Source organism: Triturus cristatus, chromosome 12 (genome assembly GCF_964204655.1).
Source record: "Triturus cristatus chromosome 12, aTriCri1.1, whole genome shotgun sequence".
In the NCBI taxonomy this organism is placed as follows: domain Eukaryota; kingdom Metazoa; phylum Chordata; class Amphibia; order Caudata; family Salamandridae; genus Triturus; species Triturus cristatus.
The window spans coordinates 8229463-8256027 of record NC_140595.1 but is presented as its reverse complement, the minus strand read 5'-3'; the positions used below and the strand labels follow the sequence as shown (position 1 = coordinate 8256027).

At 48.4% G+C, this 26565-nt stretch overlaps 1 protein-coding gene across 2 annotated transcripts in view; it reads right to left on the bottom strand.

Moving 5' to 3' along the window:
• Positions 1-12935, bottom strand: part of TMEM259 (transmembrane protein 259) — a 157469-nt gene extending 144534 nt beyond the window's left edge. Inside the window, exon 1 of one of the 2 annotated variants that reach the window (XM_085638493.1) lies at positions 12394-12935. In XM_085638493.1, coding sequence (XP_085494619.1) covers positions 12394-12612 — 219 coding nt within the window. In that variant the 5' untranslated portion in view covers positions 12613-12935. The remainder of the gene's footprint in view (positions 1-12393) is intronic. The other variant, XM_085638492.1, reaches the window with a different exon arrangement.
• Between the last annotated feature and the right edge of the window lie 13630 nt (positions 12936-26565).

Sequence of the window (26565 nt, the reverse complement as noted above, 5' to 3'; positions counted from 1 at the left end):
GGGGCGAGAGAGGAGGGGGGCGAGAGAGGAGGGGGGCGAGAGAGGAGGGGGCGAGAGAGGAGGGGGGCGAGAGAGGAGGGGGGCGAGAGAGGAGGGGGGCGAGAGAGGAGGGGGGCGAGAGAGGAGGGGGGCGAGAGAGGAGGGGGGCGAGAGAGGAGGGGGGCGAGAGAGGAGGGGGGCGAGAGAGGAGGGGGGCGAGAGAGGAGGGGGGGCGAGAGAGGAGGGGGGCGAGAGAGGAGGGGGGCGAGAGAGGAGGGGGGGCGAGAGAGGAGGGGGGGCGAGAGAGGAGGGGGGGCGAGAGAGGAGGGGGGCGAGAGAGGAGGGGGGCGAGAGAGGAGGGGGGCGAGAGAGGAGGGGGGCGAGAGAGGAGGGGGGCGAGAGAGGAGGGGGGCGAGAGAGGAGGGGGGCGAGAGAGGAGGGGGGCGAGAGAGGAGGGGGGCGAGAGAGGAGGGGGGCGAGAGAGGAGGGGGGCGAGAGAGGAGGGGGGCGAGAGAGGAGGGGGGCGAGAGGGGCGAGAGAGGGGCGAGAGAGGGGCGAGAGGGGGGCGAGAGGGGGGCGAGAGGGGGGCGAGAGGGGGGCGAGAGGGGGGCGAGAGGGGGGCGAGAAAGAGCGAGAGAAGTTAGTTAGGGAGCTGGGCTTGAACATTTTTTTTAACCAGGGCCACTTGTAATTCGTGGCCCGGCCCTGCTGATCAGATTCACCATTGAGTTATCTTAGATTTTTTAAATGAATTACCGAGCTTTTATTATACTGCTACATGTGTGTTTCTAATTTAAAACGAACGTGCCAAACAAAAGTCAGCTAGAATGCCTGTTATGGAAGAAACACCGCCCCGCCCCCAACAGTACTCGGTGGCTTGAGATTGGCCAAGCACGCTCCGGTACTGACCTATGGCTGCAGGGCATTTGCCATCACACAGGCCTAAATGCCTCAGCTATTTGCCTTCATTGCTTCCTGTCTGAGTTCTCTCAGTTAAGAGTCCTTCAAAAAGTAATAATGTGTCTTAAACAGGGTTAGTGGTTCATATGTTTCCGTGTGAGCCGCTGCAGGCGCAGCACGGAATGACTACTCTCTGGCAGTGTAATAAGCAGCGAAAGATTTTAATGACGTACTATAAATCTCCCGATGATACAAAGGCCGTGTACGCACTCCGTATTCCAGACCCATAAATATAATGAGAAGGGGGAATAAAAAAAGGGATGTATAAACTGCGTATTTAATACAAAAGTACTTTAATCGAAAGCCACAGTTTAAGGACGATAGTCGTTTTTTAAACAGCAGCGTATTAATGTGCAGGGCAGCTACCACATTTTAAACATTATTACCTGCTTAAAAGTAGCCCGGGAGTTGAAAATAAGCAATGGCCAGACGGCGCGAAAGTGAAAGAAAACAAGGGATGCGCGCGCAGCAGATATTGGAGAGGAGGAGCATGGGGCGCGCTTGTGCGCGTGACCGCAAGCTGGTGGCCGCTTTGGTAGCACTTTGAAAAGCCGCTTACTAAATGTCTCGCCAGAGCAGCGCATGTGCTGGGTCAGGTGAGACCTAATTAAACAAGCATTGGCATAGCCAATAGGTCTCGCATTTGGGACCCTATAAGTGCTTAGCCATGCAACAGTTGATGTTGTTGCACCAAGGATATTGTGCTGCATACCTAAATACTTATAAGGTCCTAAAAGCGAGACCTATTGGCTATGTGAATGCTTGTTTTTTCATGTTTATTAGCCATGTTGTGCAGCACCAGGGATGGTGTGCAGCATGACTAAAACTATGGTCCAAAGCCAATAAGTCCCACAGGTATGACCTTCTGGCAATTCCAATGCTAGTTTTATGTTTGATATTTTTATACTATAGGCTTTATGTGGAGTTCCACGCACTGAATGGATAGTGAGGAGATTGGGGCTGTGGGAAAAGGTCTGGGGGGAGGGTGTAAGGGGGACGCAACTGCAGAACCCAAACATTACGAAAGAAAAGGAACAAAGATCAAAAACGGTGTTGCAGAAGGAGGGAGCGGCTGCGATAATGCACAGAGCTCTGGTAGCTGGACTTTGACGTCTGCAGGTGGCGGCAGTCAGCTGGGCGGGATTCTACCTGCTTGGATCGCAGCCGTGTGGATCCCGTGTCTGGGCGCAAGGCACACCTGGCTCAGTAGGAGGGACATTTGCACAGGTGAAACCGAAGACGGACTCTGCCATGGACAAAGTACACGGTGTTGTTTGGGTCCAGCTCGAAAAGGAGGCGGGCGTGAGGACCGGATGGGAGTGTAAGAGAATTGTCAGAAAAATACGAGGACTGGCACTGCTTGTAATGACAGGCCATGTGGCACTTCCCTGCATGTGGCGGGGCACAAGATGGCTTCCGGTGAGGCCTCAGGTGTGATATCTGAGCATATCTCAAGTGAGAGCAGCTGTGGCGTGAGAACGGGCTGCAGTCAAAACAAATAAACTATAGGAAGGAACGCCCCCTTCTATGCAGAATTACTGTCCGTTGTGCCAAAAATGACTGCTGTAAGAACTGGTGAGGAGACACTTGACACTTCAGGTCTGACTATACAGTGATCAGTCCCAACTTGTGCCCTGAGGTCTGACTTCGGGGAAACCACAAGAGTAAAGAATTACTACACAGAATCCTGGGGTGTACCACCTTCACAGCGGTGGTGGAGGGATGGGGGTCAGTAAAAGGTAGTGGGCAGGGTGGTCTCTACGAACATGAGCGGGGGGCAACACAGAGTCACGGGGTGCATCTGTAAACACTCTAGGCGCTAGTATTGGCCATACCATACGTGTGTAGGAGTTAAAGGAGAAACCAAGGGTGAAAGGATAAGAGGGTGAACGGGCCTGTGAGTGGCTAAAGGGTGAAGCACAGGCAAAGAAGGGGATGCTGTGGAGTCCGGCAAAGGGAGCCAATCACATTTAGGGAAGTCGACTTTAAACCCATGTTGGCGTGTATCGAATGCTTTGATCCAAAGCACTGTACATGATATGCTGTTTAATGAATTATTATGAGCTTTTCGAATCTGGGAACTGAGAAAGATAAAAGTGAGCCATATCTGCTGGGTTCAGATTTGTAACCTCTATTATCGACTGTATTTGATAGTGGGTGCATTAATCAACTGCGCTATCTGACAGACAGAGGTGGCCTGGGGACCCTAAAAGAGGACGCAGCAGTGTCACAACTAACTTCACTAGGAAGTACGTATTCCCAGCCGGCAGTGTGTGGCAAGGGCAGCGAAATAAGGAATCACTGTGTCCCTCGGAGAGATCTTCCTGGCATCGGGGAGTTTGTTGCTACATTGGTCAAGACCACTATAAGAGGCAGTTGGAGTCATTGTGACTTTCCCCCACATGTGTCACAAAGTAGCAGTATGCCAAAGTTACACTGCAGCAGCAGTGGAGTTAGGACGTGACCACAGGTTTGACATGGCTTCCCAAACCGTGTGAGCTTGGGCAATCCATTCTCTATGCGAGGGCCTCTGTTTACTTATGTGAAAAAGTTGGACGCACTTCGAAATGCGCTAGATATTTTTAGTAGGTGCTGGATGGATAGAGGAAACAAGCATTGGCCGTGCGGCCGTAAAAGTAACACCGCGCAGCTGTGAAAGTGATCGCGGTGAAAGCGAAAGTGAGCGCGATGACGCGCTCTGGTGAAAGCACGCGAGGGGTGCGCGCGCAGCAGTTAGAGGCGGAGTGTGGCGCGCGCTTGTGCGTGTGACCGCAAGCTGGTGGCCGCTTTGGTAGCACTTCAAAAAGCCGCTTACTAAATGTCTCGCCAGAGCAGCGCATACGCTGGCTCAGGCGAGACCTAAAAAGGGTTCAAAGTTCCAATTCAGTGACAAACTGCAAATATTGTCTCTGTCCGCGTCCAAAATAAACAATTCTTCTTCTAAACTTTGTTGATGGAAGTAAACTGAATAGGAAACTAACTCTTCCTAACTTTACTGACTTGGAAATGCTCCAGTAACTTGAATTGCACTCACAAATGAAAATGCTTACAGTCACAGGAAATTTCTGATCTCAATTCTGTGGACTGAAGGGGGCTGACCAACAGAGTTGTAAGGACGTGTTTAGAAATAACTCTCCTGCTTGTCTTTCCAGTGTAAAGAATTGCTTGGCTTTTGGTTTGCATGTTGCCTGGTATTCGATTCTCCACAAAGTATTTTTTTTTTTATAGTTCTCAGTCATGGCAGGCCAAGTTGCTTGCATAACAGCATCATCTTTCAACTACTCTGCCCATCCATGCAGCCCAAGCTGTTCAGAAACAACACACAAGAATTCACGTAAGTTACAACAAGGATTGACATGACTGCCAGTCAGGCCGTTGTTTTTACATTCATTGGATCAATCATGATTTAATGCATACAATTGGAATATTGCGATCTGAGACATGAAAGTGGACTCAGCTTATTGAATTCAAGCCTTGAGAAAGCCCAGGGGGGCAAAACGTACGTCGGCTGCTGCTGAATTCTATATGTATTGACAAGGAATAAACCAAACAAAGGGACCTGACAACAATTGTGGTGGAATTCTTCTAAAGGACATTAATTTTGACTGGTTGATTCACAGATTTTTTAAATTGGATCATAGTGACAATCATTTGGTGTGCTTTGGTGTCCTTTGTTGGATAAATGATAATATCATGGCCAACCACGTTCTAAGCTGACACGGTTTCTATGTTAATGGACACAGCCATCACAATATAGCCCCTTACAGCCAAATCCTATAGTTTACAAAGATGGATGCTTAATGTCAACATGTGGAACGAAGCCAACGTATTTTGTGCCGCGTTAGTTTAGTAGTAGCTTAAGTGTCTCCAAACCCTGTTCTATTTTGAAAATATGAGATAAAATCAGTGGTCAAACAGTATTTAAACCCCACGGTTTGACCACTGACTAGGAGAGGTATTCGTGTTATTAAGCAAAGGCTCCCGAGTGCACTGGTTCTCAAAAAGGTTCAATATGTCAAGTCCAAGATTAATCTATAGCTCTTCATTGCGATCTTCAGAGCAGATGCAAGGCCTCTCGCAGCCAATGAACACGTTAATTCACATTAAGCCAACACGTGTTTCATTGTTAGGAATTCACCTTCATCAATTAATCTCTTACATGACAAATGTGATCAATACCACCACCAACTCATAACAGTGCAATAAACTATATAGTGGCAGAGAACACACAGAGAATGTTCAATAATCAATGTACAGGGAAAACCCAAGATACATGTGCAAAGAGAACACAACATTCCACAATTATCATTAAACAGCAATGTACCACTAGTTATTCATACACCTAAACTCATGGCCCCATCCATTTATGCTCACAAATAAATTGGACACCCTCATGTATAATGTAAGTAACCTAAAACCAAATACCTTATTCCAATATAGCCTCAGTCCAACAAGTACCTCTATTACAAAGTGAGAAATTGAAATATTAATCCAGCGATTCCCAGTAATAGTGTGTGCGTGCTCCACAAGTGTATAACAATACACACAATCAGAATCAAAATAATTCATACCTCAGTATTATTTCTACATTAACAGTAAATCTTATAATCAGTTAACTCTTTCGTTACTTGAAAAATCAACAAAGCATCTCACATGTAAAAAACAGTGTATAGCCAATCATCATGTGAAAACGATAGCTTAGTGTCCTTAACAATAGAAAAAGAAGACGATTGTCCTCAACATACTCAACCGAAGGAGCACAGCCCTTCCAATACTCTTACTATCAGGAGAGCAAGTACGCAACACCAAATAATATATCACAGTAACTCACCGAAAGGCGAGTACTCCAGCTGCAGTCGAGTGTGCAATTGGCATATGAGCCAAGCGCCATGCTAAAATGTCATATTTATATCCACACTAATGGTAAAAAAACAGACACCATCCAAAATATAAAGAGGCCTCCAAGGACTAAATAGATGGCCATTTTCCTGACCTTCTCTAACTGAACGCAATATTAGTGGTAGTAAATCACCTATTTGAGATTAGAAAAGGGTCAAAATCAAAACGCCAGTATTCAATCTCTAGCATAATGCACAACAACATTCCATACGGTATCAAAGACTGGCATACCCAAGGAAAATCTTACTTTAACCCATGCCAGTTACACGCTCTAATACTTATAACTAAGCACCATATTTGAATACTGTACATATTAGTGAATCACATTAAAATAAAACTATTCTAGCACATATATGGCCATTCTAGTAAATCGGGCAAACAATAAAGTGTGCAGTTCCTATTGAAAGGTAGGTCAGTCAATTCCTGAGTGATCAAGTCCGAGGGATCTGATCCTTCAGGAGCAAGAGCCCTCACACACCCCAAGGGGTGTTATGCTTCATCACTGCAGTGAGAAGATGATCTCAGTGCGCCAATTCTTAGGAACACACGCGATTTTAAACATACTAGACAAAATAACACTAATACAATAAAAGATTACTTGTTCAATGTTATTTATTCACATTGAACGTTTTGAGTGCTCATCAATCAGCACATAATTCAGAAAGCTTTACACAGCAAGTGCCCCACAACAGTGGGAGAAAGGATGGGGACGGTTATGTGCATCAAGTGAGGGTTTTAAAGGTGTATGGGAAAGATAGTGACATCGTATTCATCACAAAATTAATTATAGTGGAAATGGCTTGTTTCAGCCACAAACTATGATGATAATTAGTAACATTTCCATGATTAGTAATACAGTATCACAGTTACAAATCACTGTTGATAGAGACTGGCATAGGACAGTAACGCAGTCGACGTTTCGACCCCCAATAGAAAGTAGACTATTAGGATCCTTACGACAAGGTCTTCCTCAGGACTAAAACAAAGGGGCACCATAAACCACCCTTGACTGAGAGTGGTAACATTGAAATGGGGCCCGTAGGCTCCAAAGGACAGAGAGCGGATGGTTGCCACTATATACTGCTGTAATCGGTATACTCCTTGGAATCAACATGGACTCCGAGGTTCTCATACTGTTGTGAATTAATAGAGAATGTGTGTGTCAGGTCACCTCTTCAATTACACCCGGCAAACAACCTTTCTCGGTGTCACACAGAACAAGCATTTACAATGCAACGGTCTCGGCATTGTTAAAGTTAGAGCTATTGGCATTGCTCATGACAATGCCGTTTCTTTAAATGTTTTAAAAACAAAAACATAAACAAAAATAATGTCATGAGCAATGCCAATAGCTCTAACTTTACCAATGCCGAGACCATTGCATTGTAAATGCTTGTTTGCGTAGCAGTGGGTAACATCCAAATAATTTTTCGCAGCCATCTCAAGATGGTAAAACATGTGGCCGCGACCCGGACGGCTTGTTGGTGCCAAGACATTGAGTCGTCAATGTAGACGCCGAAATTCCGGACATGGTTAGACTATGTTACATAGTTTATCACAAATGAAAATACTTTAAATAGTCAACACGCTATAAAACCTGTTAAAGGCCACTTGCAAACTGGGGATCTCTACCCATATTCTTGCCCACCATATGGCTGACCCTAATTTTTAAACAGTAAGACGGGCAGATATTAATGCCACAACAAATTAGACGGGTAGGTACTAAAACTACACCCTGAGCACAGTTTTATATCTGGATTTAACAAACAAATTCTTTGTAGGGAGCTTCGACGAATATTAGGTAAGTACAAAAAAAGTTAAAACAAATCCTGTCACTTACAAAACTTAAAATTGCAGAAGTGCGGTACAAAGCACTATATAAAAAACAGGTTATTTTATTATTATTCACAATCCATAACCCCAATGCAATCACTTATACACTAATCCCTAGACAGGTGCAGATTGCTTGGCGTCCGGACCACAAATGTTTTACCCAGAAAGAACACATTGAGAAGACTTCAGTATTTACTGGCTGTGCAAGTTGTACTCCATTTCGATGTAAGCTCCTTGGACCAGCGGATAACTTTGTAACATATTATATTATTCCCCACTGAGAGGAAAGCAAACGGTGATAGGTGCTTTATGCCACGGTGATTTGTGCCATGTTTTACCTGACAAATTGTGCAGGTAAAAAACGAATTGTGCCCGTTAACTGTGTCGAGAATACAAACACCATTCAGGGGTACATAAAAGTGTGTGTCAAAATCACGATGTGCGCCTCCCATAAGGAAGGACCTAGTATTCTTCATTATCCCATAACAAACTATTCCACAAAGCAATCCCTCAAAGGTATCCACCAGTCAAGTGTAAATACAACTCTTGTGCACAACTAAACCCGAGGCTACGCACATCAAGAGTTTTTGCCTCCAAGTCTACATCGCGCATTTCTTGGGCGGCATCTTTAAAAGCACTTCGCAATATTTTCTGGGATCATGAAGCAGAAAGTGTCAACCCAAGTTCACTGTAAAGCATAAGAAACATTATCCATATGCCATACAAATTTTCAAATTGATCAGTGTAAAACTAAACTGCTGCTAGAAGTACAAGATGAGTCAGATAAACAAAAGATTGCGATGAAATGTGTAAAGTATTTAACAGAAAAACGTTATATGGCATATTATTCAATCCCCATTCATCTATTAAAGGAAACAGACCTAGCGACCGCACAGTTGCCAAGTGAAGCTCTCATAAAGGGCACGCCTTTTTAAATTATTTTTTAAGGGAATGATGGATGGGCGGGGGGGGGGCTTCTCAAAACTGCAAACAATACAGTGAGACGAAGGTAAAACTTGTGTCACCACAGGGGTCATATGAGTATGGACCAAATCTTCAAATCAAGTTAATATTACCGCGCAATCCGAGTTTGAGTGAAGATTAGAAACCATAAGACAAGCTGGTTACCTGGGATAGAAAGGGAGCTGGGTCGGAGGAATGAGTGGTTTAGGCAGAATGCTACTGTACTTCTTCTAATAAACCTCTGGGGCCCTAATAATATGCTATCTCAACCGCTACGGATAGGAAGGGTAAGGGATAGGTGCTATGTGGCCGGCTGGATGATTGGAGGACGAAAAGATTGGGTGAGAATGGGCTTGGTTCGAGACAAAAAAGGTGTGCCTTTGGAGAGGGGAAAAGGAAATAGCAGGGTCCCTCACCAGGGATGGTTTGTGAGAGGCAGGTGAAGGTTCCTGGGATAGATCAGCGTTAAATGCATACGAAAGCTTGGGCAAGAGAAAAACAACTTAGTGTAGAATGATGAGCCCCGGCTGCAGTCGGGACCGACTGGTGACCCAAGTGCCCCCAGACCCAGTTTCCTTCAGTCACACCCCACTTACCATGATGGGACCCGTCAAGAGACACAGCTAGAGCCACTGGGATCATGTGACTGCCGCCCCGCCCAAAAACAGCCGTACACTCTCATTGGACCAAGTCTGACATGACTCGTAGAAACGCACCCATCCATTGGATAGTAGGACGCATGTGTCATTTCCAACAGAAACGCGTCTTCCAATTGGAAGGTCATACAAACCAGCTGCTCTACCAAATAGGGGCGTTTTCATTGGGCTTACAGTAGCAGTGAGTTCGTACTTGGAAAGTTAATATAATTCTTGTAATAAGAAAAGTGACGACTAATGCCAAAAAACATGGAAAATCCCCCAAAAATTAAAAATACAATCGAACCAAAATAATTGTGTGAAAAGCAGAGGTGCCTAATACTATTTAAACGGGTTGTACGTTCTGATACAATCTTTACCACTGTTGTGCCCTCATAAAAAGTGTGAAAAATGTTCCATAATTGCTGGAGATATTGCGCTGTATATGAAATTCCCATAGTAATTTCGGCAACACTAAAAGTGCTAACCACTTCAAGATGGCAACTATGTTCATTCACAGCCCCGGGTGGTTCGTGCTTTTCTCTTTCACATTACATGCCACTAATAGAGGAGCACTATTTCAACATACTAAACAAACATTGGCAATAGCAAGCCTATAGGTCTGCCAGTTGCATAAATGAAAGTGCTTATATATTGACCTGCCAATTAATGATTTATGATGGGAGGGTGGTGAGGTAGAAAATACAGTTTGCTATATCAGTGCAAATGTAGCTCCAACTGCAATGGCAGCGCACTCAGCCTTTCTTGAGAGATGTGCTTCTCTATAGTAATTTGCCTACGGCCGTTTATCGGTATAGACACGACTCCTTTCTCGTAAGACAAAAAGTAGGTGTAGCAGCGCATTTTGTTTGTGAATAAACTTTCGGTAAGGTGGCGGCGGTGGCCTTAAAGAAACCTTTAACAGCAACAGATGACAAGCAATATTATCCGTACATCAGATAATATTTTTTAATCTGCAATTTTGCACCGCGTAAGTAGACTAAATCCTAATATTTCAAGTCCAACATGGTCACCAAGTTCCTACATGTGTTTTGGAGAAATCGGACTTGTCCTTTTCCGTGTTTCCAGCCAATGAATCGACATTAGATTGTCAAATAACCAATCAGAACCGCAGCTGTAGCTTTTCCCGCGAAACAGAGTTTGCGCTTTGGGAGGACGAACAAGCACACCACTGCCTTTCTCCGAGGCAGAGCAGAAATGCCTCGGAGAAAGGCAGCGGCATTTTCGGATTCGGGGCGTGTTTGTCTTTTCTCTCCTCCAACCATTGGCTGGAGGAGAGAATGAGACTTCTTGCAAAAAACACGCCCCCCGATCCGAAAAGGACGGGGCCTAATCGGAATGACTGACCTCTTCTCCAATGGCTGGCCAGCATTCAAGAGGCCAGCCAATGGAGAACAGGGGAGAAGTGGGGCGGGTTCAAGCCCCTCTTCTCCAAGTCATTAAATCTCGCGAGCGAGACTGCGCAAGCGCAGCCTTCGCTAGCCGAGACCTAAAAGGACGTTCGCCGGGTCTCCTGAACGAGCACTCTCTGCCCTACCCTTATCTGGTCCCCTCAGATCTCTCTCTGTCCTTCCTTGCTCTGGACCCCTCAGATCTCTCTTGGATTCCTCTTCTCCTGGTCCCCTCATATCTCTCTGTAACCCAGCCCCTCCTTCTGGTCCTCTCAGATGTTTCAGTCCTTCCCTCAGATCTCTCTCTGTCCTTCCTTTCTCTGGTCTTCACAGATCTGTCTCAGTCCTTCCTTCCTCTGGTCCCGTTGGATCTCTCCCTGCCCCAACCCCTTCTTCTGATCCCTCAGCTCTCTCTCTCTGTCCTTCCTTCCTTCCTTCTGGTATCCTAAGATCTCTCGCTGCCCCCCTTCTTCTGGTCCCCTCAGATCTCTCTCTGCCCACGCCTCTTCTTCTGGTCCCCTCTGATCTTTCTCTGGTCTTCCTTCCTCTGGTCCCCTCTGATCTGTCTCTGTCCTTCCTCGGGTCCCCTCTGATCTCTCTCTAGTCTTCCTTCTTCTGGTCCCCTCAGATCTCTCACTGCCCCCCTTCTTCTGGTCTCTCTCTGGTCTTCCTTCCTCTGGTCCCCTCATATCTCTCTGGTCTTCCTTCATCTGGTCCCCTCATATCTCTCTCTGGTCTTCCTTCCTCTGGTCCCCTCTGATCTTCCTTCCTCTGGTCCCCTCATATCTCTCTCTGGTCTTCCTTCCTCTGGTCCCCCCATATCTCGCTCTGTCCTGCCTTCTTCTGGTCCCCTCAGATCTCTCTCTGCCCCCGCCTCTTCTTCTGGTCCCCTCAGATCTCTCTCTGTCCTGCCTTCTTCTGGTCCCCTCAGATCTCTCTCTGGTCTTCCTTCCTCTGGTCCCCTCAGATCTCTCTCGGTCCTGCCTTCTTCTGGTCCCCTCAGATCTCTCTCTGGTCTTCCTTCCTCAGGTCCCCTCAGATCTCTCTCTGGTCTTCCTTCCTCAGGTCCCCTCAGATCTCTCGGTCCTGCCTTCTTCTGGTCCCCTCAGATCTCTCTCTGGTCTTCCTTCCTCAGGTCCCCTCAGATCTCTCTCTGGTCTTCCTTCCTCTGGTCCCCTCTGATCTTCCTTCCTCTAGTCCCCTCATATCTCTCTGGTCTTCCTTCCTCTGGTCCCCCCATATCTCTCTCTGGTCTTCCTTCCTCTGGTCCCCCCATATCTCGCTCTGTCCTGTCTTCTTCTGGTCCCCTCAGATTTCTCTCTGTTCTTCCTTCCTCTGGTCCCCTCATATCTCTCTCTGGTCTTCCTTCCTCTGGTCTTCCTTCCTTTGGTCCACTCTGATCTCTCTCTGGTCTTCCTTCCTCTGGTCCCCTCATATCTCTCTCTGTCCTGCCTTCTTCTGGTCCCCTCAGATCTCTCTCTGGTCTTCCTTCCTCTGGTCCACTCTGATCTCTCTGACCCCCCCCCTCTGGTCATCTCAGATCTCTCTCTGACCCCCCTTTTCTCGTCCCCTCGGATCTCTCCCTCGATGTCCCCTCGGATCTCTCCTCTTTCTCCCTGCCCCCTTCTTCTGGTCCCCTGTGATGTGTGTCTCTCTCTCTCCGTCACCCTTTCTGGCCACCACTTTGGGTCAGCCCGCTCCCCAGGCCTCACCTTCAGCAGCACGCAGAACTCGAGCACCCGGCGGCAGGAGGCGGGCAGCAGCCGGCTGTAGGTCACAGCCATCTTGAAGAAGAGCGCGTGGAAGAGCCGGTCCCGCACCGAGATCAGCGGGTTCTGGTTCAGGCCGGGCGGCCGCGCCCGTGGCAGCGGGTGGTTGTTGTTGGCGTTAGCGGCCCCGGCAGCGCCCCCGCCGGCCGCGGGTTCCGACATTCTGCCGCGGAGGCTCAGGTGGGCCCCGGGGGCGGCGTCATGGGGGGCTGGGGTCCACGGCCGCCCTCGGGCCCCGCGGTGCAGTGCGGGCTCCGCTCCCCTCTCCGGCCTGCAATACCTGGGCCCTATCTGCCCCGGCTTCTCCGCCTCGCTCCCAGCGGGCTCCCTCTCTCGGCCTGGACTCCTCCTCCTCGGTCCCGCTCCCCGGGTTCGGCCTACAGTGGGCCCTACGGACCCCGCTGCCACTTCCGGTCTTCTCACTCCCGCTTCCGGTGCGCCATCTTGGCTGGCACAACGATTCACCAGCAGCGCACGACTGGCGCGGATCCCGCGGTGTATGCCGGGATAGCAGAGCGGTGCCCCGCCCTCCCAGGAGGACTCGGCAGCCTAGAGCGTCACCCCGGGCAACTCATCTGCATACACGCTACCCAGCCTGCACTGCGAGTGACGTAACCATTGTGACGCGCGCAGCTAAAGAAAAAGCAAAAGATTTGTAACCGAAAAATACAACAAAAGGCGAATTCTAAATCCTGTAAAATGATGAGTTTAAATGCTTAGAGCACCTGGAGTTCCAAGAAATGAATCCAGAAATTAGAGGATCGCCCTAACGGAAAAGGGAACTCAAGCCGATGCCAATAACCCAATGGGAGGGGATCAGATTAGAGATGGAACACCAGGATCTGCGATCGAATCACACTATTAAAAGTAAAATTCAGCTTAATGCTTACAATGGCCTAACCTCACTAACCACCAGAACTAACTGCTAGTAACAAAACCCGAGGGCCTAGCCTCACTACCCATCACAACTAACTGCTGTTAAAATAGCCTGTAACAAAGTAAATGCATGCACTCCTGCTCTTGAGAGCACATGACTTATTGCAGCAACCATGGATTAACCAGCTAACCTTGGGTTCCCGATCAGTAAATACAATAACAATGCACCAAATAGGAATTGATGGGGAAACAGGTTTATACCAGGGAGAGTGTCAATAACTGTGATGTGTCCCACAGATGGGTTCTGAGTGACATCACATAGACAGCAAGTAACCTTCAGCGTATGGTACTCAGCACGGAATACTTCTGTGAGATGTATTTAAAACAATGTAAGCTTTTTTAATCTAAGAGTTCCTGAGTTTGTGTGGAAGTGTTAGTTTTTTTTCTACAAAACCTTCCCCCCCCCCCCCCCACTTTTAAGGGACCTTAGCGTCAGAAATAATGAGGAAGGGTTGATGAAACCTGAGGATGGAAGGGGGGCAGGCTTTAGTCGAGTACTTGTTTGAAGAAATGGTTTCAGCACTTTTCCACATGTGACTCACACTTTTTTCTTGTTTTGGGCCCGTAAGAGAAAAGTTCATAATTTGTCTGAAAGCTGAAGCCCCTGCTTCCTTCGGTGTAAAGCGTCATCCTAGGATCTGCCAGGCTGAGGCATGTGAAAGACCATCAAAGCCTAGGGGGTGTCAGGTAGTATTCTGCTTATCAGACTGCCTGGTGCCATGTTTTCTATCAATTTATAAAACAGCTCTGGATTTTAGATTGCAATGTTTGCTCCAACAAGCAGCCACAGAAGATATTTTAAACCTTCACTCTTATAATTATATGGGCACCCTCAGTTTGATTGTGTTGTCTGTTCTTAAGAACAATTCAATCCCTATTTCACTAAAGCCCTTCAAACGTGGTTGTGTTTTCACTCTTGTGTTTTGTGTTCTATGTCTCCATGCTGACAGTTATCACCATGGGTATCCCCACTTGTTGCCAGGGTTTGCAGCTTACTTCCAACCTGTGCAAGCCAGTGTAGGTGAGGGATCCATGTAGTGGCAGTTGCTTTTGTTGGAGTGTGTATGCTAGCATCTTCAGATTCCTTGAGATTACCCCTGTGTCAGGCCCAGCTTCGCAGGATCCGGTTGCAGCAGAAAATAGGTCCACCTCCAGATATTACCAACACCCAGATGCTAAACGTAACGGGGTGTGTGAAAGATCAGGCGGAGGAAAAGGAGTGGGAAGGGACAGCAGTGGAATAGAACCTGTGGAAACAAAACATAAAGAGGTAAAACAGCGCAATAATTTGTACTCTCAATATTATCTCGCTAGGATTGACAGGTACCTGCATTAGACACTGCTGTTGTATCACCCTGGAAGGCCTGCACGTCCTTAGACCACCACACGACCTATTTGATAGAAGAGGCTCTACATTACATCAGCGGACCCATCACATGCGTCATACAATGCTTGCCAATTCACATAACTCACATACCAGGGAACAAAAAGCAGTAAGCAGAACAACGTGGAATAACTTCCTTCCGGAAATCCTCAAAGAATAATAGTCTTGAAAAATACTAAAGGATAATTTTATGCAGATAGAGGTATCGACCCTCTCCTTGTCTCTGTTCACCAATATAGATATCCTGAGGTTACTTCACCTCAATAACTCCACTCCTTTATATGTCTGATTCGTAAGTAATCTTAAAGTTTTGCTGCAGCCTGCACCTTTCTAAAAGTATGTGCACGAAGGAACGCACTCACGGAAACACGCGGTTGCATCACCGCCGTATTCCGCTATACCTGTAGAATTCTCCAAAGCCGAGCACACACGGCAATACGCGCAGCCTTACCGCCGTATTCCGCTGTGCGACCATTTACTGAAAGAAACAAGGCAAAACGACCTCCTGTCCCAGAAACGGCAATATGCAGAGCACCGCTATATTCCGCTCTTAGTGCGACCTCAGAAGTGGCCACTCGGGAACACACAAGACTCTCTCTAGGCTCAGTGCCCCCGTCTCTCACTTCACTCACGGTTCCTTAATTAATCCTTGCCGCTCCCTTCCGCCTCAAATCCCTGGACTCTGGCGGCGGAACTCCGGACGGCGCTTCGAACTCCTGCCTCCTCTACGCTCAGCCGAGGCAGAGGGAAATCCTGGGACCAGAATTACGCGCAACTTCCTGCGCGACGGTACGACCTAAATCCTTTCTCAATTTCAGCATCATGGGAAATGTAGTTCCTGGACCTCGGTAGGCGCGGTAATGCGTGAATTCTGACAGTTGGTCCCCCTCCCCTAGCGCCTCCTAGGACCAGGTTTCAAAGGGAAAGGCGATGGAACGAACGAACAGCCTTCGGGGCGTGCACATTCCCCCAAGGCTCCCATGAATCGTCCTCAGCAGGATAACCTTTCCAAGATACCAGGTACCACAACACCCCTCTCCGCAGCTTGGAATCTCGGATGCTCCTGACTTCGTATTCCAGTCCTCCATCACATAGCACCGGAGGTGGTGCTTGTCTGCGCGCACCCAGGGCAAGCTTCACAAGATTACAGTGAAACACAGGGTGGATCCGAAGAGTTCCGGGCAACTTTAGCTTGTACGTGACCGGATTGAGTTGCCGCACTATGGTGTACGGGCCGATGTATCTGGGATTGAAGATACTTCGCAACTTGAAACGTATGTTTCTGGTGGACAGCCACACTCGGTCTCCCACCTTGTATTGAGGCCCCTCTCTTCTGTGGCGGTCTTCCCACTTCTTATAGGTCGCCTTGGCCTGCATCAAATGTTTTCTGACCTGGCGATGTAAGGAATGAAGTTTCCGCACTTGAGACAGAACCATGGGTTGGTTGCGCACTTCCTCTGGTATGTGGATAGGCATTATTATGGCATCAAACCCAAAATTGGCATGAAAAGGGGAGAGACCGACAGAACTATGCCAAACATTGTTGTATGCCAATTCTGCCATCCACAACATATCTATCCAGGACTCTTGGGCCTCCTTAGCGTAACATTGGAGGTATTTCTTGAGTGTCTGATTTAGACGCTCCGTTTGCCCGTCCGTCTGCGGGTGGAAACTGGTCGACAGGGAAGAGTCTATGTGTAGGGCCCTACACCATAATTTCCAAAACCTTGCTATGAATTGTGGGCCTCTGTCAGACACGATGATTTCAGGCAGGCCATGTATTCTGATGACGTGGGTTAACAGGAGCTGCGCAGTTAGGCCGGCTGTAGGGAGATTCACACAAGGAATGAAATGTCCCATCTTTGTCAGCCCATCCACGACCACCATGATGGCCGATTTGCCCTTCTCTAATGGCAATCCAGTGACAAAATCCAGACTGATGTTTTGCCACGGGCGACTTGGAGTGGGCAATGGGATGAGTTTTCCTTTCTTTCCCAAGGTCTCGTTTTTGGCTCTAGCACAGTCTTCGCACCGCGACACCCATGATGCTACATCCTTGGATAGAGTACTCCACCAAAAATGGCGTTGGATCAAGTGCAGGGTTTTCCGTATTCCTGGATGTCCTGCCATGGGGGATACATGACACCACACTAAAGCCTTCTTTTGAACTCCATAGAAGGAAGGTACAATCTATTTCTATAGAAAGGCAACCCTTTCCTGACTGAGCGTTCTGTAGCCTTGTTAGCCCAGGTTTCCCATTCTGTGAGGGGACGATGTCTTCGTACTTCTGTCAAGAAATTTTCTACTCGCACTACACACAGCACCTTTGAGGGATCGATGATGGCTTCCGTTTTTTGGTCACGAAGGGCGAGATCGGTTGTTTCCTGTCTAGACAAAGAGTCCGCCTTGCAATTCTCCACACCAGGTCTGAATGTTACCACAAACTCATATTCGGCGAAGAACAACATCCATCTCATTTGTCTTTGGGAAAGATGCCGTGCAGACTTCATATACTGTAAATTTCTATGATCCGAGTACACCGTGATAGGATGTTGAGCCCCCCACAGGTACTGTCTCCATTCCTGGAACGCCCTTTTGATAGTTAGTAGTTCTTTCTCAGCTACTGTATAATTCCTTTCTGCTGGATTCAGTTTCTTTGACAGATAGGCCACATGGTGCAGCTGCCCTGTGTTTTGATTTCTTTGTGACAGTATGGCCCCAATGGCCTCGTCGGAGGCGTCTGCCTCCACCACAAAGGGGTGCTCTGGTCGCGGATGTGCTAGTATTGGAGCGGAAGTGAAAGCATTCTTGATGAATACTAACGCTTCCTCCGCTTCTTGGGTCAATTGGAAAGGGACTCCCTTCTTAAGCAACCTCGTGATCGGAACAGCCACCTGAGAGAACCGGAGAGTAAACCTACGATAGCAGTTCGCGAAGCCCAGGAAACTCTGCACCTCACAAACTTTCTTTGGGGTAGGCCATTCCTGGACTGCCACCACCTTTCTCTCAGCCATGTGTAACCCTTCGGGACTTAGCATAACCCCTAGGAATTCCACTTGTTGCACCCCAAATTCACATTTGCTCAATTTACAGAATAACTGGTGTACTCTCAACCTATTCAGGACTCTGATAACATGACTGGTGTGTCCTTCTACCGTGTCAGAATAGATGAGGATGTCGTCGATATACACCACTACAAACAAATCCACGTATTCCTTTAGAATGTCATTAAGAAAATACTGGAATGCCGCCGGGGCGTTGCACAGACCGAACGGCATGACAGTATATTCGAATAAGCCGTACCTGGCTTTAAACGCAGTTTTCCACTCATCCCCAGCCCGCAGGCGCACTAAATGATACTCACCCCTCAGGTCCAACCTGGTATATATCTTGGCCTCTTTCACTTGGTCTAGCAGAACCGAAATGAGTGGCAACGGGTATCGGTTCTGGACAGTGTTTTTATTTAAGACATTATAGTCCACACAAGCCCTCAACTCACCATTAGCCTTTGGAATGAAAAACAGAGGGGAAGCAGCCGGTGACCGAGAAGGTCTTATGAACCCTATTTCCAGGTAATGGTCTAAATATTCCCTCAGATGTCTAGTCTCTGACACCGACAAGGCATACACCCTACAGGCGGGGATAGTCGCTCCCTCTACCAGATCTATTTGACAATCGTACTCCCGGTGAGGGGGCAATTGTTCTGCTTGGTTCTCACAAAACACGTTCTTATACTGCGAATATTCTTCAGGTAACTTAACATCCTTTTCTGCAGCGGTGGCTACCACATGCGAATGGATCAAAGACATGACCTGAGCGGGGGTATTAGCAGGGACTACATGTTCCCGACATTCGTCGGAATGGAACTGTACGGTCTTTGTTTTCCAATCTATAGTGGGGTTATGGTAACATAACCAAGGCATACCCAAGATAACTTAATACTGGGGGGCTTCTATGATGTTAAGCAATATATTCTCCTGATGTTTTTTCTCCCCCAAGGCTAAGGTCATGAGCAGCCTTTCCGTTTGCTCAACAATCAACCCTGATTTTAAGGGCTTGCCATCTACGGCAAACACCTCTTCCGCTGTCTTCCTCGGCACCCTTTGTAACCCAAGAGTAGTGACCAATCCACTGTCTATGAAATTCCCAGTAGCCCCTGATCTACCATGGCCTTTATCTGATGAAAGCGATCACCCTGTTCAAGAGTCATAGGGAGCACTATATGTGTTTCTGTATCATGTATGTCGGGGGTGGCCAATGAAGGGAGTTGCCAACCCATCTCCTTGTTTCCACCACTAAGAGGAACCCCTGCCCCCGCCCCTGCTGCAGGTGAGAACGTAGACACAGCTACTCTCTTATTTCTGGACCAGGCTTCGGAGGACTTCGGTTTTGTGGGACAGTCTCTAACGTAATGGCCTTTTTTCCCCGCAGTACATACATAAACCCTGTACCCTTCTTCCCTCTTTCTCTTCTCTGGACAACGGGCTCTTAACAACCCCTATCTCCATAGGTTCCGAGGACGTCTCAGTGCTCGTTACAGGTCTACGGGAAGTTCTCTCTACTCTGTAAGAACCTCTTTCCCACTTCTTCTTCTCACCTCCCCTTTCCAACATTCTCCCATCTAAGCGCAAGGTCAAGTTAATCATGTCTGTGCAAGTGGTGGATTGTGGGTCTATTTGGGCCAATACGTCCTTCATCTCCTCCCTCAGCCCCTGATAATACAACGACATCCTCTTTTCTTCAGGCCAGGCGGCTTCAGCCACTAAGCGGTTGAATGTGGTTAAATAAGTGACCAAGTCATTTCTTCCTTGTTTTAGTTCTAACAATTCTTTATCAGCACTGAGCGTTGTCGCCCTCCTATCAAAAACCCTCTCGAATTCGGACCTAAACGCCGCCAAATCCGAAAGCACTGCATCATTGTTCCTTACTAATGGGACCAATTCACCGCATCCCCTATCAGATAGGAAATGGCGAACGCTACTCTAGAATGATTAGTAGGGAAGGAGGCTGGTTTGCCAGAGAAATGCAGCATAATCTGTGTAAGAAAAACCTGTATTTTCAAGGGATCCCCGGCGTATCTCTCCGGACTCACCAATGGTATAGGAGGAGGCACCGTGACCTGTATCTGAGATGCCACAGGGGAGGCATCAAATGGGTTCCTAGATAACCTCTCCACCTTTTCTCGTCGGGCTGCTGTTTCGGCTTTGGAGGAGGCTAATTCCTGCTGCACTAACAGTATCGCCTGAAGAACATCCTCCATGGTGGCCATTGTCTACCCCAACCGAACCGGGCGAAGCTACCATTCGTGGGCGCGTAATTCTGTCATGACCAGCTTCGCAGGATCCGGTTGCAGCAGAAAATAGGTCCACCTCCAGAGATTACCAACACCCAGATGCTAAACGTAACTGGGTGTGTGAAAGATCAGGCGGAGGAAAAGGAGTGGGAAGGGACAGCAGTGGAATAGAACCTGTGGAAACAAAACATAAAGAGGTAAAACAGCGCAATCATTTCTACTCTCAATATTATCTCGCTAGGATTGACAGGTACCTGCTTTAGACACTGCTGTTGTATCACCCTGGAAGGCCTGCACGTCCTTAGACCACCACACGACCTATTTGATAGAAGAGGCTCTACATTACATCAGCGGACCCATCGCATGCGTCATACAATGCTTGCCAATTCACATAACTCACATACCAGGGAACAAAAAGCAGTAAGCAGAACAACGTGGAATAACTTCCTTCCGGAAATCCTCAAAGAATAATAGTCTCGAAAAATACTAAAGGATAATGTTATGCAGATAGAGGTATCGACCCTCTCCTTGTCTCTGTTCACCAATATAGATATCCTGAGGTTACTTCACCTCAATAACTCCACTCCTTTATATGTCTGATTCGTAAGTAATCTTAAAGTTTTGCTGCAGCCTGCACCTTTCTAAAAGTATGTGCATGAAGGAACGCACTCACGGCAACACGCGGTTGCATCACCGCCGTATTCCGCTGTGCCTGTAGAATTCTCCAAAGCCGAGCACACACGGCAATACGCGGGGCCTTACCGCCGTATATTCCGCTGTGCGACCATTTACTGAAAGAAACAAGGCAAAACGACCTCCTGTCCCAGAAACGGCAATATGCAGAGCACCGCTATATTCCGCTCTTAGTGCGACCTCAGAAGTGGCCACTCGGGAACACACAAGGTGAGCCTCTCTCTAGGCTCAGTGCCCCCGTCTCTCACTTCACTCACGGTTCCTTAATTAATCCTTGCCGCTCCCTTCCGCCTCAAATCCCTGGACTCTGGCGGCGGAACTCTGGACGGCGCTTCGAACTCCTGCCTCCTCTACGCTCAGCCGAGGCAGAGGGAAATCCTGGGACCAGAATTACGCGCAACTTCCTGCGCGACGGTACGACCTAAATCCTTTCTCAATTCGAGCATCATGGGAAATGTAGTTCCTGGACCTCAGTAGGCGCGGTAATGCGTGAATCCTGACACCCTGCTGCACCAGGGCCATCAGATTCCTTGGGATTACGTCCGCTGAAGTCTGTGTATGCACCAGGGCCATCAGATTTCTTGAGATTACTCCCGCTGAAGTCTACGTATGCACCAGGGCCATCAGATTCCTTGAGATTACTCCTGCTGAAGTCTATCTATGCATCAGTGTCATCAGATTCCTTGAGATTACTCCGTCTGAAGTCTATGTGTGCACCAGGGCAATCAGATTCCTTGAGATTACTCCAGCTGAAGTCTATGTATGCACCAGTGTCATCAGATTCCTAGAGATTACTCCAGATGAAGTCTATGTGTGCACCAGTGTCATCAGATTCCTTCAGATTACTCCAACTGAAGTCTATGTATGCACCAGTGTCATCAGATTCCGAGAGATTACTCCTGCTGAAGTCTATGTATGCATCAGTGTCATCAGATTCCTTGAGATTACTCCGGTTGAAGACTATGTATGCACCAGGGCCATCAGATTCCTTAAGATTACTCCAGCTGAAGTCTACATATGCACCAGGGCCATCAGATTCCTTGAGATTACTCCGGTTGAAGTCTATGTATGCACCAGGGCCATCAGATTCCTTAAGATTACTCCAGCTGAAGTCTACATATGCACCAGGGCCATCAGATTCCTTGAGATTACTCCGGTTGAAGTCTATGTATGCACCAGGGCCATCAGATTCCTTGAGATTACTCCAGCTGAAGTCTATGTGTGCACCAGTGCCATCAGATTCCTTGAGATTACTCCGGCCGAAGTCTATGTATGCACCAATGCCATCAGATTCCTTGAGATTACTCCGGCCGAAGTCTATGTATGCACCAGGGCCATCAGATTCCTTGAGATTACTCCGGCTGAAGTCTACGTATGCACCAGGGCCATCAGATTCCTTGCGATTACTCTGGCTGAAGTCTACGTATGCACCAGTGCCATCAGATTCCTTGAGATTACTCCCGCTGAAGTCTACGTATGCACCAGTGCCATCAGATTCCTTGAGATTACTCCGGCTGAAGTCTACGTATGCACCAGTGCCATCAGATTCCTTGAGATTACTCCCGCTGAAGTCTACGTATGCACCAGGGCCATCAGATTCCTTGAGATTACTCCCTCTGAAGTCTACGTATGCACCAGGGCCATCAGATTCCTTGAGATTACTCCCGCTGAAGTCTACGTATGCACCAGGGCCATCAGATTCCTTGAGATTACTCCCGCTGAAGTCTACGTATGCACCAGGGCCATCAGAATCCTTGAGATTACTGAAAGTATTGAATGTGTGAGCAGTGACTATCAGTACTTAATTTGTAATAAAGTAAGTGCCAGGGGCTTTCTTGGGAGGCCCCTCGCATCTTGCACCACCCATTGCTCCTGCCAGCGCTGCCAATGACAATACCAACACAAATACGATCAATTTCACTTCTGCAAGTGTAACAATTCTGACTACTCCAGGCCACCCACAGCTATAAGAATGACATTGGCGGCAGATAGTATTCATTTTTAATGTATTTTGAATTATTAAACACTGCTTGTCTCCTCACCTCAAAATTTGAAAGACAGCGCCACCACGTGGTAGACTGTCATTAGAGCCGGTATTGAGAATAAAGTGCCAGTGCTGAGCACCAGAAACCACTGGCTCAAATTAAGCACTGGTGACTATACTCTTCAGAAGTATTATAGTCCTGCTAATATCAAAAAGCTCCTTATATTCTCTCAAGTTTGTAAAGTTGACAAATAATCAGACTGATATGTTTTGTTTAATTTGCAATGTACTTTGTTCTTTCTCTCTCTTCTGTTTTCCTTATTTATATCTTGCCCTTTTTGTAATTCTTGTTTTATTGCTTTGTACTATTTTATTGTATACCATCTTAAGTTGAATAAACGTTTTCTTAAAACTTAAAATTAGTACCATAGTCCCAGAGGACGAGGAAGGATACATCCAAACAGCCAAAAGAAAGAGACTAAAATAGTCAGGCGGGCTGCTGACTGAGCCTCCTGACCCTGAGAAGTGACTGAGCCCTCCCCCTGCCCCTCACAAGTGACTGCGCCTCCTGACTCTGAGAACTAACAGGGCCTCCTGACTCACAGAAGTGACTGAGCCCCCTGACTCACAGAAGTGAGTGAGCCATCTGCCTCTCACAAGTGAATGAGCCCCATGCCCCTTACAAGTGACCGAGCCGCCTGACTCTGAGAAGTGACTGAGCCTCCTGACTCTAAGTGACCGAGCCCCCGACTGTGAGAAGTAACTGAGACTGCTGACCCTGACAAGTGACTGAGCCTCCTGACCCTCACAAGTGAGTGAGACCCCTGAATGAGTCCCTGACTCTGAAAAGTGACTGAGTCCCAACTCTGAGCAGTGACTGAGTCCCCGACTCTGAGCAGTGAGTGAGTCCCCGACTCTGAGCAGTGACTAAACCCCCTGCACCAGACAAGTGAGTGAGCCCCCTGACTCTGAGAAGTGACTGAGCCCCCCCCAGCTCTGAGAAGTGGGTGAGCCCCCTGACTCTGAGAAGTGAACCCCCGCCAATTGAGTGAGCTCCCCGAGTCTGAGAAGTGACTGAGCTCCCCTGCTCTGAAAAGTGACTGAGCCCCCCGCTCTGAGAAGTGACTGAGCCACCCCTGCCTCTGAGAAGTGACTTAGCTCCCTGATTCTTAGAAGTGACTGAGTCCCCTGACTGCAAAGTGAGTTAACCCCCTGCCCCGATAAGTGATTGAGCCCTCTCACTCTGAGAAGTGAATGTGTCCCCGGCTCTGAGAAGTGACTGAGCCCCCTGACCCTGAGAAGAGGGTGAGCCCCCTGCACCCGAAAGTGGCTGAGCCTCCGACACCGAGAAGTGAGTAAGCCCCTGACTCTGAGAAGTGAGTGAGCTCGCATGACTCTGAGAAGTGACTGAGGCCCTTGAAACTCATGAGAAGTGACTGCGCCCCTGACTCTGAGAAGTGACTGAGCCCCTGACTCTGAGAAGTGACTGAGCCCCTGACTCTGAGAAGTGACTGAGCCCTCTACTCTGAGAAGTGATTGAGCCCCTCTGACTGAGAAGTGACTGAGGCCCTTGAGACACTGAGAAGAGGCTGAGCCCCTGACTCTGAGAAGTGACTGAGCCCCTGACTCTGAGAAGTTACTGAGCCCCTGACTCTGAGAAGTGACTGAGCCCTCTACTCTGAGAAGTGATTGAGCCCCTCTGACTGAGTAGTGACTGAGGCCCTTGAGACTCTGACAAGTGACTGAGGCCCTTGAGACACCGAGAAGAGACTGAGCCCACTTGAGACTCTGAGAAGTGATTGAGCCCCTCTGACTGAGAAGTGACTGAGGCCCTTGAGACAATGAGAAGAGACTGAGCCCACTGAAACTCTGAGAAGTGACTGAGCCCCTGACTCTGAGAAGCGACTGAGCCACTGACTCTGAGAAGTGATTGCGCCCTCGAATCTGAGAAGTGATTGAGTCCCTCTCACTGAGAAGTGACTGAGGCCCTTGAGAAACTGAGAAGTGACTGAGCCCCTGACTCTGAGAAGTGACTGAGCCCTCCACTCTGAGAAGTGATTGAGCCCCTCTGACTGAGAAGTGACTGAGGCCCTTGAGACACTGAGAAGTGACTATGGCCCTTGAGACACTGAGAAGAGACTGAGGCCCTTGAGGTACCGAGGAGAGAATGAGCCCCTGACTCTGATAAGTGACTGAGCCCTCGACTCTGAGAAGTGACTGAGCCCTGACTCTGAAAAGTGACTGAGCCCCTGACTCTGAGAAGTGACTGAGCCCTCCACTTTGAGAAGTGATTGAGCCCCTCTGACTGAGAAGTGACTGAGGCCCTTGAGACTCTGAGAAGTGACTGAGCCCTTGACTCTGAGAAGTGACTGAGCCCTCGACTCTGGGAAGTGACTGAGCACCTGACTCTGAGAAGTGACTGAGCCCTCTACTCTGAGAAGTGATTGAGCCCCTCTGACTGAGAAGTGACTGAGTCCCTTGAGACACTGAGAAGTTACTGAGCCCCTCTGACTGAGAAGTGATTGAGCCCCTATAACTGAGAAGTGACTGAGGCCCTTGAGACTCTGAGAAGTGACTGAGGCCCTGACTCTGAGAAGTGACTGAGCCCCTGAGTCTCAGAAGTGACTGAGGCCCTTGAGACTCTGAGAAGTGATTGAGCCCCTCTGACTGAGTAGTGACTGAGGCCCTTGAGACTCTGAGAAGTGACTGAGGCCCTTGAGACACCGAGAAGAGACTGAGCCCACTGGGACTCTGAGAAGTGACTGAGCCCCTCACTCTGAGAAGTGACTGAGCCCTCTACTCTGAGAAGTGACTGAGCCCTCGACTCTGAGAAGTGATTGAGCCCCTCTGACTGAGAGGTGACTGAGGCCCTTGAGACACTGAGAAGAGGCTGAGCCCCTGACTCAGAGAAGTGACTGAGCCCCTGACTCTGAGAAGTGACTGAGGCCCTTGAGACACTGAGAATTGATTGAGCCCCTCTGACTGAGTAGTGACTGAGGCCCTTGAGACTCTGAGAAGTGACTGATGCCCTTGAGACACCGAGAAGAGACTGAGCCCACTGGGACTCTGAGAAGTGACTGAGCCCCTGACTCTGAGAAGTGATTGAGCCCCTCTGACTGAGAGGTGACTGAGGCCCTTGAGACACTGAGAAGAGGCTGAGCCCCTGACTTAGAGAAGTGACTGAGGCCCTTGAGACTCTGAGAAGTGATTGAGCCCCTCTGACTGAGTAGTGACTGAGGCCCTTGAGACTCTGAGAAGTGACTGAGGACCTTGAGACACTGAGAAGAGGCTGAGCCCCTGACTTAGAGAAGTGACTGACCCCCTGACTCTGAGAAGTGACTGAGGCCCTGATTCTGAGAAGTGACTGAGCCCCTGACTCTGAGAAGTGACTGAGGCCCTGATTCTGAGACGTGACTGAGCCCTCTACTCTGAGAAGTGACTGAGGCCCTTGAGACTCTGAGAAGTGACTGAGCCCCTGACTCTGAGAAGTGACTGAGCCCCTGACTCTGAGAAGTGACTGAGCCTCTGACTCTGAGAAGTGACTGAGCCCTCCACTCTGAGAAGTGACTGAGCCCCTGACTCTGAGAAGTGACTGAGCCCCTGACTCTGAGAAGTGACTGAGCCCTCGACTCTGAGAAGTGACTGAGCCCCTGACTCTGAGAAGTGACTGAGCCCCTTTGACTGAGAAGTGACTGAGCCCCGGACTCTGAGAAGTGACTGAGCCCCTGACTCTGAGAAGTGACAGAGCCCCTCTGACTGAGAAGTGACTGATCCCCTGACACTGAGAAGTGACTGAGCCCCTGACTCTGAGAAGTGACAGAGCCC